The sequence below is a fragment of the Pinus tabuliformis genome, chromosome 5_2, assembly GCF_031772625.1.
Source record: "Pinus tabuliformis cultivar Carrire ecotype Pingquan chromosome 5_2, CPIR1, whole genome shotgun sequence".
NCBI classification, from domain to species: domain Eukaryota; kingdom Viridiplantae; phylum Streptophyta; class Pinopsida; order Pinales; family Pinaceae; genus Pinus; species Pinus tabuliformis.
Window position 1 is genome coordinate 554,865,576 of NC_142306.1, and position 17,531 is coordinate 554,883,106.

General features: G+C 37.4%; 1 protein-coding gene across 2 annotated transcripts in view; it reads right to left on the bottom strand.

Moving 5' to 3' along the window:
- Positions 1 to 3,950: 3,950 nt before the first annotated feature.
- Positions 3,951 to 17,531, bottom strand: part of LOC149160163 (U11/U12 small nuclear ribonucleoprotein 59 kDa protein-like) — a 103,687-nt gene continuing 90,106 nt past the window's right edge. Inside the window, exons 7-10 of one of the 2 annotated variants that reach the window (XM_089436645.1) lie at positions 5,363 to 5,751; positions 5,099 to 5,139; positions 4,858 to 4,984; positions 3,951 to 4,779 (exon numbers count right to left, since the gene is read on the bottom strand). In XM_089436645.1, coding sequence (XP_089292771.1) covers positions 4,861 to 4,984; positions 5,099 to 5,139; positions 5,363 to 5,751 — 554 coding nt within the window. In that variant the 3' untranslated portion in view covers positions 3,951 to 4,779; positions 4,858 to 4,860. Of the gene's footprint in view, positions 4,985 to 5,098; positions 5,140 to 5,362; positions 5,752 to 17,531 lie in introns of both variants that reach the window. The other variant, XM_089436644.1, reaches the window with a different exon arrangement.

The window sequence follows — 17,531 nt, forward strand, 5'->3', positions numbered from 1 at the left end:
GGGAGGCAGGATTTGATCCCCCGACCTCCCCTTAACAAATTGACCAATTTTTACCAATACACCAAATTGTTTCTTGGTAAACTCCGCCGACTAAATTTTATATAAACCCCTTTACACAATGCGTCTAGGTAGGGGAGCGTGGCCCGGATTTCAACGCAGAGGAGGCAAAACCTTGACACGCATTTTGAGGAAAAATATTCTTTGACACCCGAAGATTCTCCGGGGAGGTAAAAATTCTTTTTATCAAAATGTAACCAGGTTTATATTCAATTTTCTCAGATTTTCACAGGGAACGCCAGGGCGACGTCGGATTCGCCTTTTGAGCAATAGATTTGCAGGTTCCCAGCGGATGAGAATCTTCAAGAATCATTGAGGGAATCTTCTAGATTCCTTGGACGTTGAAATTCGCCAGAGTCAGAATGCAGCCAACTTCATACTCATTTTTCTCGAAATTCTGTAAGGAGCCTAATGGCGCAGTTAGAATTTTGATCTGAGCAGCAGATCTTCAAATGACCTAGAGGAGGGATCTTTGAGGAATCTAAGGGGAATCTAAAATATTCTTGTAGCCCCAGATTCTCACTTTCTCAGAATTTAGAAATTTGACAGTCGATTTTACACTATTCAGTGCCACAAATCTGATGGTGCATTCAGATTTTCCATTTGATCATTTCATTTTTCAGCCACTTTTCAAAGTGGAGTGCAGGTGTTAATGTTCAATGTGCGAGCAGTGATTCCATGAGATCCGACGACGCGAGATTGATGGTACGACCAGCTTCAACAGTTTGACATCCTTGTCTTCAGATGGCCCCAGGATGTGAGGTATATGCAGTATGTTCATGTACTTCTTTTTGCTATGAGATACATTGTGCTACATAGATCTATGCTTGTTGTTTGATGTGGGATCTTGTTTTCTTTATTGTTTCATGATTCCTGCTTGATGTGACGCGGAATCATCTATGGGATGTACTTGTTGTCATGATTCGTCATGTTTTATTTGAGATCCCTTTGTTGTTATGTTGATGGGATACTCATGTGTCGCCATGTATGTTTGCATTGAGATCCCTTTAATGTGATGTTGGCGGGATGCTCATTATCATCATGCATGAGTTTAGGTCATATTGATAGGAGTCCTTTTTGAATGAGAGTTCCTGCAGCGGAACATCTCTTGGAGCCACCCCTGCGTGATGGCATTTTCCTTGTATGATAGCGACGTCACCACCTATGTACATCATCACTATTGACAACACTTAATGCAGCAACCTACACCATCTTGACACTGGGGCCCGGAAACGTAGTCCCTCTTGGATGAACTCCATTATCAACGTCTTGTACTTTTATGTTGTTGATTCTCGTCATGTTCCTTCTTCTTTACAATATGCATTTATCTATGTTGCCAGGAAACGTGGGTGCGGGGACGGGGACAGGGACCGGGACGGCATTTTTGGAAACAGGGTGCGTGGGTTCGTCGGGTAATATAATAATATTAAATTTTAATAATTATATTTTATAAATTATAAATTTATAATTAATAATATATATTAAATTTGAATTTGTATATTTTTTCAACTTTAAACAAGAAAACTTTAATGATAATCATTTAAACATGTTTAGTCTCTCCCATATAAAAACACAATTTTTTCATAGGAGATTCTTCTCAACCTGATAGTGGTCTAGACTTTTCTTGATGTCTAATCATCCACCTGCCCCATGCATGGTGTGCTCTGTGGTAAAGCAATCCCAAAAAGTTAAAGCAGTGGCAGCCTTACCCTTCCACAAAACACGCTTATTCTTTTAGGCATATTTTCCTAGTTTTAATCTTAACATGATGTTATCAGAACGCTGTGAGAAATTGGCAGATTTTGATATTTAATTTAGCCATTTTCCAAAATAGCCCTTCGCCATTTTACAGCATCAGCTGATTACAGCTTATGGTTGGTCTCAATCCTACTTTCTATTTGACTGAAAATGTTTGAACCTGTATGTGTGAATTTACAGTTTATAATTTGATGGTTATTAACTTATTTGGCTCGGGAATGAATGTTTCATAAATTCATTCCAAATTGATTTACAAAAATCTGCAGGCTCAACTTACAGAGTAAGAGGTCTCTTTTCCAGTTCTGGTTTCGATGCCATATAATATTAAAGGCATTGAAGATCCACAAATACAGGAGATTCATAATTTACATTGAGACTCTAACAAACCTTGGGCATAAGTTTTGAAATTGTTTTTATAAATTTATAGCATAAGACTAATGGAGAGACTGATCATAAGAGTCTCCTGCGGTAGGAAGGGACTCATGAATGTGCAAACAGCTACCCTTTTTTTCCAACTATGGTCATCACCTTATTAAATATTTCCACAAAGCTACAGCCAATATGATATGATATTCTGCTTATGGGATTGTACACCCATAAAGTTCCTTTTATAATATTGAGATATCATAATCATATATGGTTTCAGAATACTGTGTCGCTCATAAGTTTTGAAAAACTTATCACTGTTGATAAATTTTTACAATGATTCATTACCCTTGAGCAACACGTCATGCCCACAGAGCAATGCTAAGGCATGTCAACAAAGACAGTCTTTGGAAACTGTAATCTTTGGAAATGATGGCAGAAAATTTCCTTGAGAAACATTCAGAAGACCTTACAACCATCTCTGAAGGACAATCCAGACCAATGACCATCAATGACTCCAAAAATGATATCATTCGTTTATGGCATATATTCTATATTCTATGGCATATCATTTTTTAAATTTCAATAAAAAAAATTATTTGAAAATTAAATTTTTAATATAGTTTTTTTATGAAGAACCCGAAGAACACAAAGAACCCAACCCGAAGAACCCGAAGAACCCAAGAACCCAAGCACACGAAGAACCCAAAGAACCCGAAGAACCCAAGCACCCGAAGAACCCAAGAACCCAAGAACCCGTTAAAGGAAAAGAACCCAAATTTTTTTTTTGAAGAACCCGATTCTTCTGGGTTCGTCTGGGAAGAACCCGTACCCGAACCCGGTACTTGGGTGCGGGAACCCGGGGCGGGTTCGAGAACCCCACCCCCCGGGTGCGGGTACCCGTGCAACACAAGCATTTATGTTCCTTTATGCTATTTTAAATGCAATTCTAATCACATCACAAAAATAAGAGATCTTGGTTAAATCCGGGAGTTGAGTTAACTCAAATCATTAAGAATAATTTTTTGACTTTGTTTTTTTTTGTCACTTTGTATTGTAGCGTTTAGTGGGAGTGTTGGAGTGTAATGCTCCAATAGTATATATATTTTAATGTAAAAGTCAACATTCAAATAAGTGACTATTAAAATGACAATTAGATAATATTAAATAAGGTAGTTACATTGTAATGGTAGCACAACTACCTAGCCAATGGCATAAAGGGGATTAACCCCATTGTTATGAATTGACTTCATTGTAATAGTGGGAGTGTTGGAGTGTAATGCTCCAAGAGTATATATATTTTAATGTAAAAGTCAACATTAAGTGACTATTAAAATGACAATTAGATAATATTAAATAAGGTAGTTACATTGTAATGGTAGCACAACTACCTAGCCAATGGCATAAAGGGGATCAATCCCATTGTTATGAATTGACTTCATTGTAATAAAAGTATATATTTTAGTGAGTGCATTTCTTCATGTGAATCTTTCTCGAGTTTGTGCGACTAAGTTTAACAAAGATGGTCTTGCATAACTAAAAAATGAATGCATTGGTGATGTATGATCGTCATCCACACAAGTTATAAATATTTTGGGCCTTTTTCCTTAAGCAGAGTGTTCCATCAAGCATCCAACTTTATCCATATTAGCAAGGGTTCACCATTTATCCATTACAAATTAGTTGGTCTTCTGGACTGCTTGTTATTTTTCGCTGACCGGACATTTTACATAAGATCTATACACAATACGAAGCCAAAGCTATCAGAATACAAAAAACATTTCAAAGATGCATATATCAAGAACAGTCGCATTTTCATGACCCAGGGATGACATTGTCACTCAAGGCATTATTAAGTACAAAATAATTCCACACATGCCCATCTTCATTGGTTGTCATGTATCAGTTATGTGTAGCATTCTCTAAGTGGGGACTCCTCCCTCGTAGGAGGAAACTTATGTAGACACATTTACATCAAACACCAGAACAGAGAGAGTAATCACATTGTTTCTGCTATCTGGACATTTTCATTTAACTTAAATGGGAAATGCCTCCCTCTGAAGAGCCCTAAGTTGCTCCAAGGGTTGTCAGCCATGTACAAGATTCACTCATTATCAGAAGTACCTAGAAGCTACCTAGAGCGCCAGAAAGACAAAGCATAGGAAGCCTGAGGGATGGACATGGCCCTAGGTCCACGATCTTGAATCGCAGAAGAGTGAGTAGGATATCTAGATTTTAGAGGCAGAGGTAGACATTGATGAATGGATCCTGCCAGGAGAAAATCCATATATATCATCTCATGAAAGACTCCTATGACCAAAAATCCTACAAGGAAACTACGAGCAACTTCATCCCAGCTACAGGTGATTCTACTGCTCTGAACATTCTCTGACAAGTGATGTGTAATTTTAATGTAGATGACAGCTGACTTTGATAATGTTCTCATCATTTCATCTCATCTTTATCCCACTCATGTGGAGTGATTAGGTACTACGTCAAATATAATCGTGCTTTCAGAAAAATACTCCCAAGATCGACTGAGAGCTGCCTTTTGCTGTGATGGGAAATCTTAGCTGGCTTCTTTCTTTCTGTCTGTAACTGTTTTTATCACACAAGGACAGTAATAAAACTTCAATTTAATTTTAAATTTGTACTGCATGTATACACTCAGTGTACCTGCTATCTATCTTGTCCTCTTTTGCGCTTTGGTTGCTTCCTTGCCCCATCCTGTTTCTGTACTAGGTATGAAGCCCAAATTTCATCTGCAGGAGGAGGAGGCTGAATCCAGTGGGCAGGAATTCGACTGCAATCAAACCTTGAAATGAATGCATGGACGTAAGATGGATGTCATATAAAAACATTAAACCCCATAATGAAAGCATCCCAAGTGCACGTTAAAATGTAAGGATATACTTGCCTTCCCCCAGGCATAATGAAAGCATCCCAAGTTCTTCTAACCTGCACAACAAAGACATATTAACTTGGAAGCCATGTTCACTACATTGTGTTTATTGAAATGTTAACATTTTGGTAAAGAACAAAAATTTAAATTATCACCAAAATGGTGTCAGAAATTGAAATTGTAAACTCTAGCATAGGCGACACCCCTGCCATCAGGATACATCTATATGTGCATGTGGATAATTATTAAGATTAGATGAAACACAGTTAACAAAATCACCTCAATTAGTGTGCCCATATCTGCATTGCTTCCATGGTAATAATGGTAGAACTCAGCCGGTAAACCACCAAATGCATCGTGCACTGCACTTCTATTTCCTTCAGGTTGAGATTTTTTATCATCTGCATGTGCATCATCTGATTTGTCTGGTGCCACCAGACCTTTATCCATAGTATTTTCGTTGCTTGTTTGACTCTGGATGAGATTGCTTAGTTCCTCTTTGCCAGACCCAGTCCCAATAGTTCCCATGCCTTTTCGAGACTCTGCATTAGCAATAGCATTTGTTGCAGCACTGGTATCAGCCGCAGCTGCAGCTTGCCGTTCCTCCTCTTCTACAGCAGCCCGCACACGTTCTAGAAATTTGTTGTCTTCTTCAGGAAGGAAATGTCCTGTACACAAAACCAATTACCCAACGAATTTCAGATTGGCAAACTCAAACTACTTTCCAAATTATTGTAATGACAAATACTGCAACCAAAATAAGATTAAACCATACATTCAGTCTTGGCACCAGCACTTTAATAAGATTGTCATTACTTGTACCTTCACCTCAAGCTATCCCACATTAGATAATTCACAATTCTCCCATAAGCCTCCTCCCCATTTAATTGCCAGAACCGTTATCAATAAATGGTACCAAAAATCATCTCTTCTCGGACGTATATGGACATTACAGAAATTTCATGCACAAAAGTTTAAAGAACGAGTGCCAAATTACGTTTCCATGCGTTTCAACTTTCTTTCATAGTTCAGTAATACTTAAGGACCCCCTTTCATATATTATTATTCATAAAAAGCAATGTTGCACAAAGCGCGATCGGGATTTAATCGGCACCGGGAAAAAAGCGGAAAAAAGCGGGAAAAAAGCGTTTGGCACAAAAATATTCATTTTTTTCATTTTTTTTCAATTTTTTTAATATCTAAACCATCTACAACATAAAATAAATACATTGACACATAAATATGATAAAAAAACTAATATATAAGATGTTTAATATCATTTCTAGCGCTAAAATCACACATAACATTGAATCATGTCCTGAATAGTAAGTCCTGAGTCCCAACTCAGCCTCAAAATATCAACAAAAAATATGATAATGTATCTCATCATGTCATAATGTCATATACAATAAAATGAAAGTCTAATCATATTGATTTCCTCTGCCCCTCTTGTGAGAAAATGGCACAACTTTCTGTTTCCCTCTAGATGTAGAAGCTGGTGCCTGTGCTGGTGGAAATGGCAGTGGAGTCTGACGTGCTCTAGAAGCTGAAGAACTAGTAGTAGCAGCTACAGGAGGCTGAGGTGGACGGAGACCACGTCCTCTACTGGTGGTAGTGGTAGCCCGGGTAGGCGGTGTCACCTCCTCCTCCTGCTCCTCCTCCTCCACTTGCTCCTCCTCCTGCTCCTGCTCCTGCTCCTCCTCCTCCCCCTCCTCCTCCCCCTCATCCTGCACTAACCAATCATCAGTGGGATCCATGAGAGGCCTCTCGGTCTCAACCCTCCATTCAGCAGTGGTGTCAATCCCATCCAATGAGATGGCTTCCGTATCAGGTGTCTTCTCTAGTTGTCTCACCCACAATCGAAGATTGTAGTAGACATAGACCATGTCATTAAGTCTATGGGACTCCAACCTGTACAAAGTTCATGAAATAATAATTAATAATTAATATTATAAAAAAAATATTGTTTAAAACTTTAATGAATTCAAAAATTTATTTGGAAATTTGCAATATTTTAAATGTTTAAGTGTTAACCTATTGCGCTTCTTGTTGTGTATTTTTTCAAATACACTCCAATTGCGCTCACATCCCGAGGAGCTGCATGTTTGGCTGAGGATGCGTACGGCAAGATTTTGCAAAAGGGGTACTCTGCCACCATACATCTTCCACCATGCGTCTACAACAAAATTACAAATAAAATTTTAAATAAACATAAGAAAAAAATGGAATTTGAAGAGACAATGAAATTTGAAACAAAGTTACAAAGTACAAACTAAAAAATACCTGGCATTTTAATCGTCCTATCAATGACAGCCATCTCAAAGCCAAATGTGCCACCTGACAACTTATATTGCTCAATTTGTCTAGAGATCTCCATACGTTCTTCTGGAGATCTCACCATCTTCTGGACACAGGTTAATGATCCTTCCACGACCTCAACATCAAAATTAAACCCACATGCATAAGAAAATGCAGGGTTCAGGAAAAGCCCAGCAGCATGAATGGGACGATGGAGTGTGTTGTTCCATCGCTCATCAATGACTGCCCATAGAAGGAGTTGTCTCTGAAACCCATCATCTCCCTTATCATCATAGTAGGACCGAATGGCTTCTTTGGCCCTGTCCATGGCTTCATACAAATAGCCCATTACGGGCTTCTCACCATCAACCAACCGAAGAACCTTTACCAAAGGTTTAGTAACAGCGCACACCTCCTGCACTCCCGCCCAGAAGTCTCCCTGGTATGAAACTAGTCTGCACACGGCTTCTCCTTCTGGTTTGCGGCTCATTGGCGAAGCACGCCACTCCTCTGAAAGAAACATTCTCTTCAAATCCCACATAGAATTCAAGAGGGATTGAAGAGATATGAAACTCGTCGCAAACCGTGTAATGGCGGGGCGCACCAACTCTTTGTTGTTGGTGCATTTTCTCATCAAGCTAAGCACAGATGTGTGGTTGTAAATAAATTTTGTGATGATTTTTGATGAGTCAACAACCTCTTTGACAAAGGGAATTTTCCCTATGTCCTCTAACATCAAATCAATACAATGGGCAGCACAAGGTGTCCAAAATAAAGTAGGATGCCTGTCCATAAGCATTCTACCAGCGGCAACATAATTTGCAGCATTGTCCGTTATGACTTGGACAACATTTTCTGCACCCACCTCCAAAATAAACACATCCAGCAAATCACATAAAGTTCTTGCATCTTTGATTTGATGAGCTGCATCAATAGATTTGATAAACATAGTCCCCTTGGGACAACTAACCAAGAAGTTTATAAGGGTTCTCCCCTTTTGGTCAGTCCAACCATCTGACATAACAGTGCATCCTGTTTGTGCCCATGATGCCCTAAAATCCTCCAATCTTTGGGTGCAGTCACGCTTTTCATCTTGAAGAGGCCGGCCTCTGAAATCATGAAGAGAAGGGATTTTGTACCCCGGGCCAACACTGGCAATAGCATCAACAGTAGGTTGGAAAAATGGATTATTCCTTATAATGCTGAAAGGAATATCACTCCAGAGGAGAAATTTTGTCATCAACTTGTCAGCTTGTTCTTTTTCAGTTCTTTTTAGCATTGAACCAATAGTTGGTTGTGAACCAGGTGTGGTTCGAGGAACAAAATATGATGATGCAGCTACCGGATTGACTGACGCTGCAGTAGAACCAGTGCCACTTGGCCCACTTCCTTCAGCTGACCTTTTTAGTTGCCTTTTGAGTTCTTCTTTGGCCTCTCTAGTGTGCTCTAATTCTCCCAATGCTCTCATGGCTTTTTGGATAATTTCAGCAGTTGTATTTAGACAGGGCCCCACATCATGTCCAGGGATTTGTGCAAGGTGGAACTTCAACCTGTACACCCCCCCGAATATTTCCTTTCCACACAACTTGCAATACAAGTTTTGTCTATCATTCGGAGTTTTAGGGTCACCATATTCCCAGAAAGGATCCAATTTCCTTGGCATGTTTGTTTTTGAATTTTGAATTTGCAAACCTATGGAAAAAATTAAAAATAAGGATTAGGAAATAGGAATTTAGGATTACATAATACAAATTACAATTTAGCATTTACAAAATTACAAGTTAATTATTTCCAAAATCCCAATTTCTAAACCCAAGTTACCCAACCAAATGCCAATGGCAAATGCCAAAAAACAATGAAAATTCAAAAAAAATAAACAATGTTTAAAAAAAATGAGAAAATAAAAATAAAAAATTGGTTCTCATAGTCATAACAAATTACCCATCCCAAATCAATGAAAAATTACAAAAAATTCTTTAAAAACAATGAAAAACAAAGTTTTTATAGAAGCAAAACAAAAAAAAATTAATCTACATACCTTTTTTATGGACAAATTGGTGATCTTGTCTTGGATTTCTCCTAAAACCACTTGGATTCGCTCCCAAATTCGACGGAAACCCTCCAGCTCCTCTCCCTCACCTCTTCTCCTCCTCCTCCGCGCTCAAACAGCAAAATGACATAAAAAAAATCGATTTTCGCCTATTAAAAGCCCGCTGCCCCATGCCTCTGCGATTTTTTCTGTAAAAATCGCGATTTTTTGGAAAAAATCGCTATAAAAAAAAAGTCCGCGATTTTTTGGTATAAAAATCGCGATTTAATCGGGCAGAGGAAAAAATCGCGATTTTCCGATAAAATCGCGATTTTATCGCGATTTTAACAACACTGATAAAAAGTTACAAATACAAATTCAAGATCAGGATTACAGATTGGGGTTTACCATAGAGTAACCTTGTAAAATCTCCTGGAAAGACCATCACGGATTGTGAGTTCAGCCTTTTCCTCAACAAAAAATTCAACAAGGAATATAAATCAAGCACATGGTTGTGATTCCCTTTCAGGTATCTTAAGAATAGTAAAAGCGATAGATAGGATCAAATTCTATGTTGTCAGAGTCCATTAGAGTTAGCATATAATAAAGATGTAATGTACTTTGGGATAGTAATTAACTTATGTCATATGTCCTAAATAGAGTTGTGTTAGATTAATTTAAAGACAACTAATAAAGTGGTTGTATGGATATTGGTATGGAACATTGTCGTCCTTATATGTATTGACATCCACACTATATTGTAGATGAACCAAGCATACCCTTCTCTAGTTTAATGGTTTATATCCTTGGTCCACATTCTTGTGTGTAACATTCACATGGTATCAAAGTGAGGTTAAAAAAAAGCAACTAAGGGGCTTCTTACCTTTCATGTCAATAGGGGTACATATGAAAATTTTGCATCATATTTCACCACCATTATAAGTACAAGGTCACAAGTCAAAAGCATTGTAACAACCATGTGAGACTCTGTATTAGGCATCATAGACATGTGTCTTATTGTTTGTATCTTCTTGTATTGGTCGGACCATGGCTACTCCCTTGGAGTTCATCTCAGATTCCTTTTGTCCTATATAGGATAGGAGGGCCTTAGGTGGGCTTGTTTGAGGACTCATGGTTTTACAAGACCCTGCTTTTGTAGGGGTGATCACTGGTGCATAAGCCAGCCCAACCTACATCAAGGTGCACCTATGTCTTACCACATGGTTATAGTCTATAGAATCTATAGGTGGCCTTGGCTTTGGTGCAGTAACCCTCAAATAGTTCTCATGCATGGCAATCTCATATTCACAACTTTCATAGTTCCCTAGGCAGTTCACAACATAGTTTTAAAAATTGGAACCAAGTTTTGAACCAATCCAACTATCAAACCGGGTTTTGAATCAGAACTAGATCAAACCAGATAACATGAGATCCAATGAATTGGTCTTTAAAACAACATAAAATATTAATTTTTTAATGAAAAAAAAATACTTTTAAGATGGAACAAATAAAGTTCGTTCTTCAAGTTAAATACTCCAAAAGACTTGGAATATGTAGATCTCCATTGAGGATACAAGAATATATATAAAATGTATGAATAAGAATGATGTTACAAATGAGAGTGAGGGGCCTACTTATATACTAGGCAGGTGCCTCTTCATGGAAAGTCATGTCCCATTTAGACATGTCTCTTCAACACTAATTACTAATTAACTAATCATTATTACAATTATCATCATTATTTATATTTAATATATTTTATTCATAACATTGTCTTCCTCTTCAAAAAGCTTTGTCCTCAAAGCTTGCTGATGAAAAGGCTTGATCTCTTTTTCTGTTTCGAATGTCTTCTCGTCTCAGAACTATCATCTTCGTTGATACAAGTTGATATGATCCTTGGAGTGATATATAAAATTGTCACAAGAAAAAAGGATCTGACCATCCTAAATTAATCTTTTGTGGAATCTTTCGATTACTAGAAACTTGTGATGAATCGTTATCACTGCACTGAATTGTGCACACTTCAGTATCCTTCTGAACATAAGTTTGTTGTTTTTGTTTTGAGAGATACAGATACACAGACTAATTTGAATGTCTGCTCTTGTGATTCGGATGTAGATAAGGAATTTGTCTTTCCCTTATCATGTGTGTGGAAAGATTTAGACTTACTTCAGGTTCTGATGTCGTTGAGTTGGTTACAAAATCTTCACCTGGGTTTTTCATCGTTTGAACTGCAACTTCTGAGTATGTCCTTACTTCAGTTGGGTTTGGATTTGTCTGAATTGTGAGATTAATGGGATCTGTGTTTGTTTCCTTTTCTTCGACTTGGACTATTACATCTAAAGACTTTGATACTTCTTTCGTGAGTAATTCTTCTAACTTGTTTTTTAATGATTGCTTATCATCCTTAAGTTTCTTAATTTGAGTGAGTAGACTTTGATTATGGTTTCTCAGACGTAAGAGTTCTTTGGTTTCTGATTCATCAACCTTATTTTCAATGTCTTGACTTTTAAGCTTCTCATCTTTTAGATCTCTGATTTGTTCCAATAACCTTTGGTTCAAGTCTTTTAAGCGCAAATTTTCTTCTTCCTTCTCTGATAGAATCTCGTTGAATTTCTTCTTGACACATCCCTTTTCTTCTTCTAATTTTTTCTTTCGTTCCTTGGACTTCTTGACCTTCACAAGTAATTTTTGGCTATGGTCCCTTAGACGCAAAATTTCCTCGTCTTTTTCTGTTAATTTTTGTTCCAATTTTGCAAGTTTTTCCTCTCGTTCTGTCATTTGCATCAGTACATCATCTTGACATTCTTCCGCATTAAATAATTTTCCACATGTTGGACAACATAATTCGCAATTTTTATGAATCCAAGGATATTCAATGTATGTTATACAAAACGGACATTTAGTCCAAAATAATGATTGTTGTGTGGAACTCATCTTGACTGCTTCCTTTTCTTCTTATATGAGCTTTGAGAATATACAAATATATTCTCTTTTTACTACCTTTATAATTCTCTTCAAATATCCACTTCTTAATTTATTTATTTATTTATTTTCTTTATTTTTTTATATTAAAGTTTCAAAAGTTATTCCTTCAAACCCCTTTTTAAATATAACTCCTTTAAAATTTTGAATTGGAATTTACACCCTTTTTTTTCCAAGTAATCCCCTTTTACCGTTATAAAAATATGTGGTTCTATTCCTTTTTTAGATCTTTTTTTTTGGCAAAAAAAAATCTAATTTATCTCTTTTTTTTCTAAAGTCTTTTTTTTCCTTTTTAAATAAATTTTTTCCTTCACGATTTTTTTTCTAATTTATTTATTTATTTTTAATTATATATTGACTTCTTCTTTCTTTTTATTTTTTTCTTTTTTAATAATTTTTGTAAATGGCGATTTGGAGAAACTCCAAATTCTGATGGTGAAACGCTTCAACGGCAATGATGATGAATTTGATAGTCAAGGACCTGGATCGGAGAATGATGCTCGTGTGCAGCGGTTGAGCGGCCAAAGGATCAAACATCTCTAATACCAAATCAAATGAACAAAGTTCGTTCTTCAAGTTAAATACTCCAAAAGACTTGGAATAAGTAGATCTCCATTGAAGATACAAAAATATATATAAAATGTATGAATAAGAATGATGTTACAAATGAGAGTGAGGAGTCTGCCAATATACTAGGCAGGTGCCTCCTCATGAAAAGTCATGTCCCATTTAGACATGTCACTTGAACACTAATTACTAATTAACTAATCATTATTACAATTGTCATCATTATTTGTATTTAATATATTTTATTCATAACATAAGATTTCAAACCATGATTCTAGAGACAAAATATGCAAAGTTTGCTCATCTATATAACTTGTACCAGTTCATATATCAAAATGGCACAAAGTGCAATACATATCATCAACAAAATACATAATCAACGAGGCTCCATATGGCCTCTAGAGTCCAAAAATAATGCTACTAGGCCACTAACCTACAACAAATCACTAATAAACATGGCCACTCATCAAACTCATCACCACTAGACATGGGATCATCACCAAAAGCTACATAAACGTCACCTAGCTCAATGTCTAAGGACTCCTCAGACTCCTTTGTAACCTTAGTAGTAGTAGTAGCAGCAAAACTATGCTTAGCAGAAGCACAAGTTGGTTGTGCAACCCAAGCTACATGACTAGTGCTTCCATGTGCCATGCTTAGTGGTTTGCTTCCTTCAACTTTTGGTTCCACTTCCAGATCTGCGTCGAAATCAACCCCCCTCCCAAAAAAAGAACTCCATGTCATCAATATCACAATCAGGATCAAACTCAATTGGTTGAGTATCCTCCACCCATTTTGAGTTGGATCAATATCCTCCAACACAATGGGATCTGTATCAGGTCTTTTGTTCAACAACTAGTTGCACCTTAGTCAAAGGTTGTACTGCATGAAGACAAGACCATTTAATTGTCATTGCTTCAAAAGATTTCCCTTCTTTGTGTGAATCCACTCAAAAACAAACCAATTGCGCTCACACCCAGAAGCACTACAAGTTTAGCTAAGGACTCTAACTACAAACTTTTCCAATTGAGGGCATTGGCTGCCAAATTACTCCCACCAACGTGTCGCAAAGCCAAAGACTAAATTTAGTTCATTGTTCAACAATTTGGAGTGTAAGTTTGGCTAAAAAACAAGTATTTATAGTATGAATTGTAAACTATGAACCTTTGTTAAAAAAATAATGGAATTGTCCAGCTAGTTGATCCACATATTTTGCAATTTTTGCCAAATTTTTGCCAAAGGTATTTGAGGCCCGAGCAGTGTTACTTGGGAGCGAGAGCGAAAACGGGCGCGGGAGCGACATTTTCAAAAGCTCCCAGTTTGGGAGCGAATCACGGAGCAATTTTTTAAAAATATATATATATTATATTTTGATATATACATGTCAACAAAAACATGTAGAATGATGAATTAGGTATAAAAAACATAAAAATAAAAATAAAATAAAAAAACATAGATTGATCATTGAACCATATCACATCAATCATCTAGAAGTTATAATCTTCATCAACCACATCCACAAATTAGTACCATACATATTACAACATATTGAGTCTCGTGAATCATGATTCATCAATCTTAAAGTTTCAACTTCAAGCTTTCAAAATTGAAAATTCAATATATATATTATAACATTTATCATCATTGATCACCAAAGTTGTACTTGTAAGCTAAGTTTAACCATTACAAGAAATAATATCTAACTGTTAACATGAAATGAAATGTTATAAAATTAATTATGAAATAAAATGAAACAACTTTCATGAAGCATCATATTCATAATTCAGAATCATTACCAATGAGTTATAATTGCCAACTTCAAACTTCAAACTTCCATTGCATTTGTCACAGTGATATATTGTTTACAAAAAATATCATTATGATATGAAAGAGTCAAGACTCAACAGTTATGAAAACTAATAGAAACTAGAAAAGACAAGTAAACTATAAATCTATTATCTACTACTGCATGTGGCCCTTGCCACAAGAGTCTACTGTATGAGCAGGTCGTGGTGGTCTTCTAGGAGTCTCTCGCACAGACCAACGACCAGAACTAGAAGGCACATGCCCTCCACGTGAGGGTGTAGATGGAGGTGGCGACAGCAAAGGAACAAGACTCGGAACTCGAGCACTGCTACTGGATGGTGGAGGTGGCATGGCTGCTACTTCATCTTCCTCCCTTATAAGTTCCTCTTCCAGTTGTTCAAGATGTATAGTGCCAACCTCCAAATTGTCATCCTCTGGGTGGTTGTCCCAGATTTTATATGTTGGATCCTCATAAGCCCGATCACAGTAATGACTCAACAACCTCAAGTTGTAGTGCACATAAACCAAGCTTTCTGCCCGGTTTTCATTGAGTCTGTTTCTTTTCACATTATGTATGAAGTTGTAGGTACTCCAACACCTCTTTGCAGAAGAAGTATTTACAACCTGTGATAGAACTTTTTTTGCCAATTTTGGCAAAAGTCCATGGCTGCCATATGTTTCCCACCATGTGAGAGCATGAAACCTATCTTTGTTTTCCATTGCATGGAAGGTACCAAACAAACCAGTGCCACTGAAGTATTTGCCTATTTCAAGGCACACACTAGCACATTCCTCCCTGTCAAGTATCAACTTTTCTAATGCTTCCAAATATCCTTTAGATACCTCTTCATCTATATGGGGTTTGGTCCTAACCCGACCCCCTGGTGCCGGTTGGCCCAACCAAGACGTAGAGTAGTATTTTGGCGTAAGGATATACGCCAAGCAATGTAGTGGAAGATTAAGTTTATTCCACCGTACACACACACAATCGTGAATCAGTTTGTACAAGTCAGGATCACTGTTATGAACAATATCTTTTATTTGCCCCAACATGGTATCCATCTGCGCATACACCTCGCCAATCACTGGTTTATCTGTATCTGCAAACCGAATCATGTGACAAATGGGCTTGGTGAAATCCAATACTTACCTCACACGTGCCCAAAACATACCATCAAGAGCGGCCTCCTCCACCAGTTCAAAATCTCACCTGTCAGCTGCATTTGTAGCCCTTTCCTTTAATACCTGCCAGTGTGGACTTGATACCATGCTAGCCAATGACTCTCTTACCTTCAAAAGGCGCCTGAAGGTGAGGTAATAGCTACCAAATCTAGTCCTCGCAATCTTCAACAACTCCAATCTTGAGTGACTGCAAAAAAAGGCCATGGGTATTGCTATGATTTGTAATAAATTTTATCATTTGTTTGCCTTTCTTGTACAAATCACCAATCCATTTGTATTGTTCACTTTTGTTCTTAACAACATCATGCATCAAAAAGTTCAATGTGTGAACCAAACACCCAGACCAAAATATGTTGGGGTATTTATCCTCAATAATTGCTCTCGCTGACTTACAATTAGGAGCATTATCAGTGATGACTTGGATGACATTGTATGGCCCAATACGGTCAATTGTTTCAAGTAATGCTTTTGCAATGTTGATGTCGGTCTTGAACTTCTCTGAGTAATCATATGCATTTAGAAAGATGGCACCACTAACACGCACAGCAAGAACACTTATCAATGGCTTGCCTTTTACATTTGTTCATCCGTCAAATACAATGGACACCCCATGGTTAGTCCAAGAACTTGTCATTCTATTCAAAGAATGTGATATTTTGCTTTTTCATGATCATGTCCAACGGTTCTTGCCTTGTCATACCAGGGCGCTTGTACCCTTTAGGGGCATCATTTATGGCAGAAACCATTTCGTGCCAATAAGGCGAGCGAAGAACATTGAATGGTATCCCACATGCATAGAGAAACCTATAAACTTTTGAATCCACATCATTCCTACACCCTTCATCAAGGAAATCTAATATGGTTCTATGCCTTAAAGCTGGTGACCCTGTGCCTCCATATCCACTGCCTTGGGAGGATGCTAAAGGAGTTCTTTGTGCTTGTGATTGTGAGCTTGGTTCAAAGAAACCCCTTGATTTTTTAAATTTGTATTGGGCTTCCTCTTCTTCCCTTATGTATTTGGCTCTATCTTCTGCTGACACACTGCACAAGTTTTGATTCCTATTTGTTTATCTCCATCCCATGGCATTTTCCCGCAGAGGTGTTTTCTGGCACGGGTGTATGAACCTGTGTAATTATTGTTGCAATGGGGGCAATGAAATTTAGTGGTTCCACCCCCTTTCCCTGCTTCAGGCCTGTTAACATATTTCCACAATGGGGTTTGGTCTTGTTTAGTTTTTTCAGCTGCTGAATCATGTTCACCCTCCTCCAGCTCCTCCTCACCGGGGTTTTCATCAAATCCACTTTGTCCCCCTTCTTCATCCCCTTCTTCATTTTGAACCCTCCTTTTCCTACTCTCCAGCACCATAATAACCAGAAAAGGAACCAAGAAGAAGAAAATGCCAAGAAATATAACCATGATGTTTGAAATTTGTAGTTTTGAATCTGCAAAATTTAATAAAATGGAATGGGAATGGGAATGGCCCAATGGGAAACCGAAATAGAGAAAAATTTATTTATTTATTTAGAAATTAGGAGTAAATTAATAAACATTAAAAAAAAATGCTAACCTACCTCAAATGT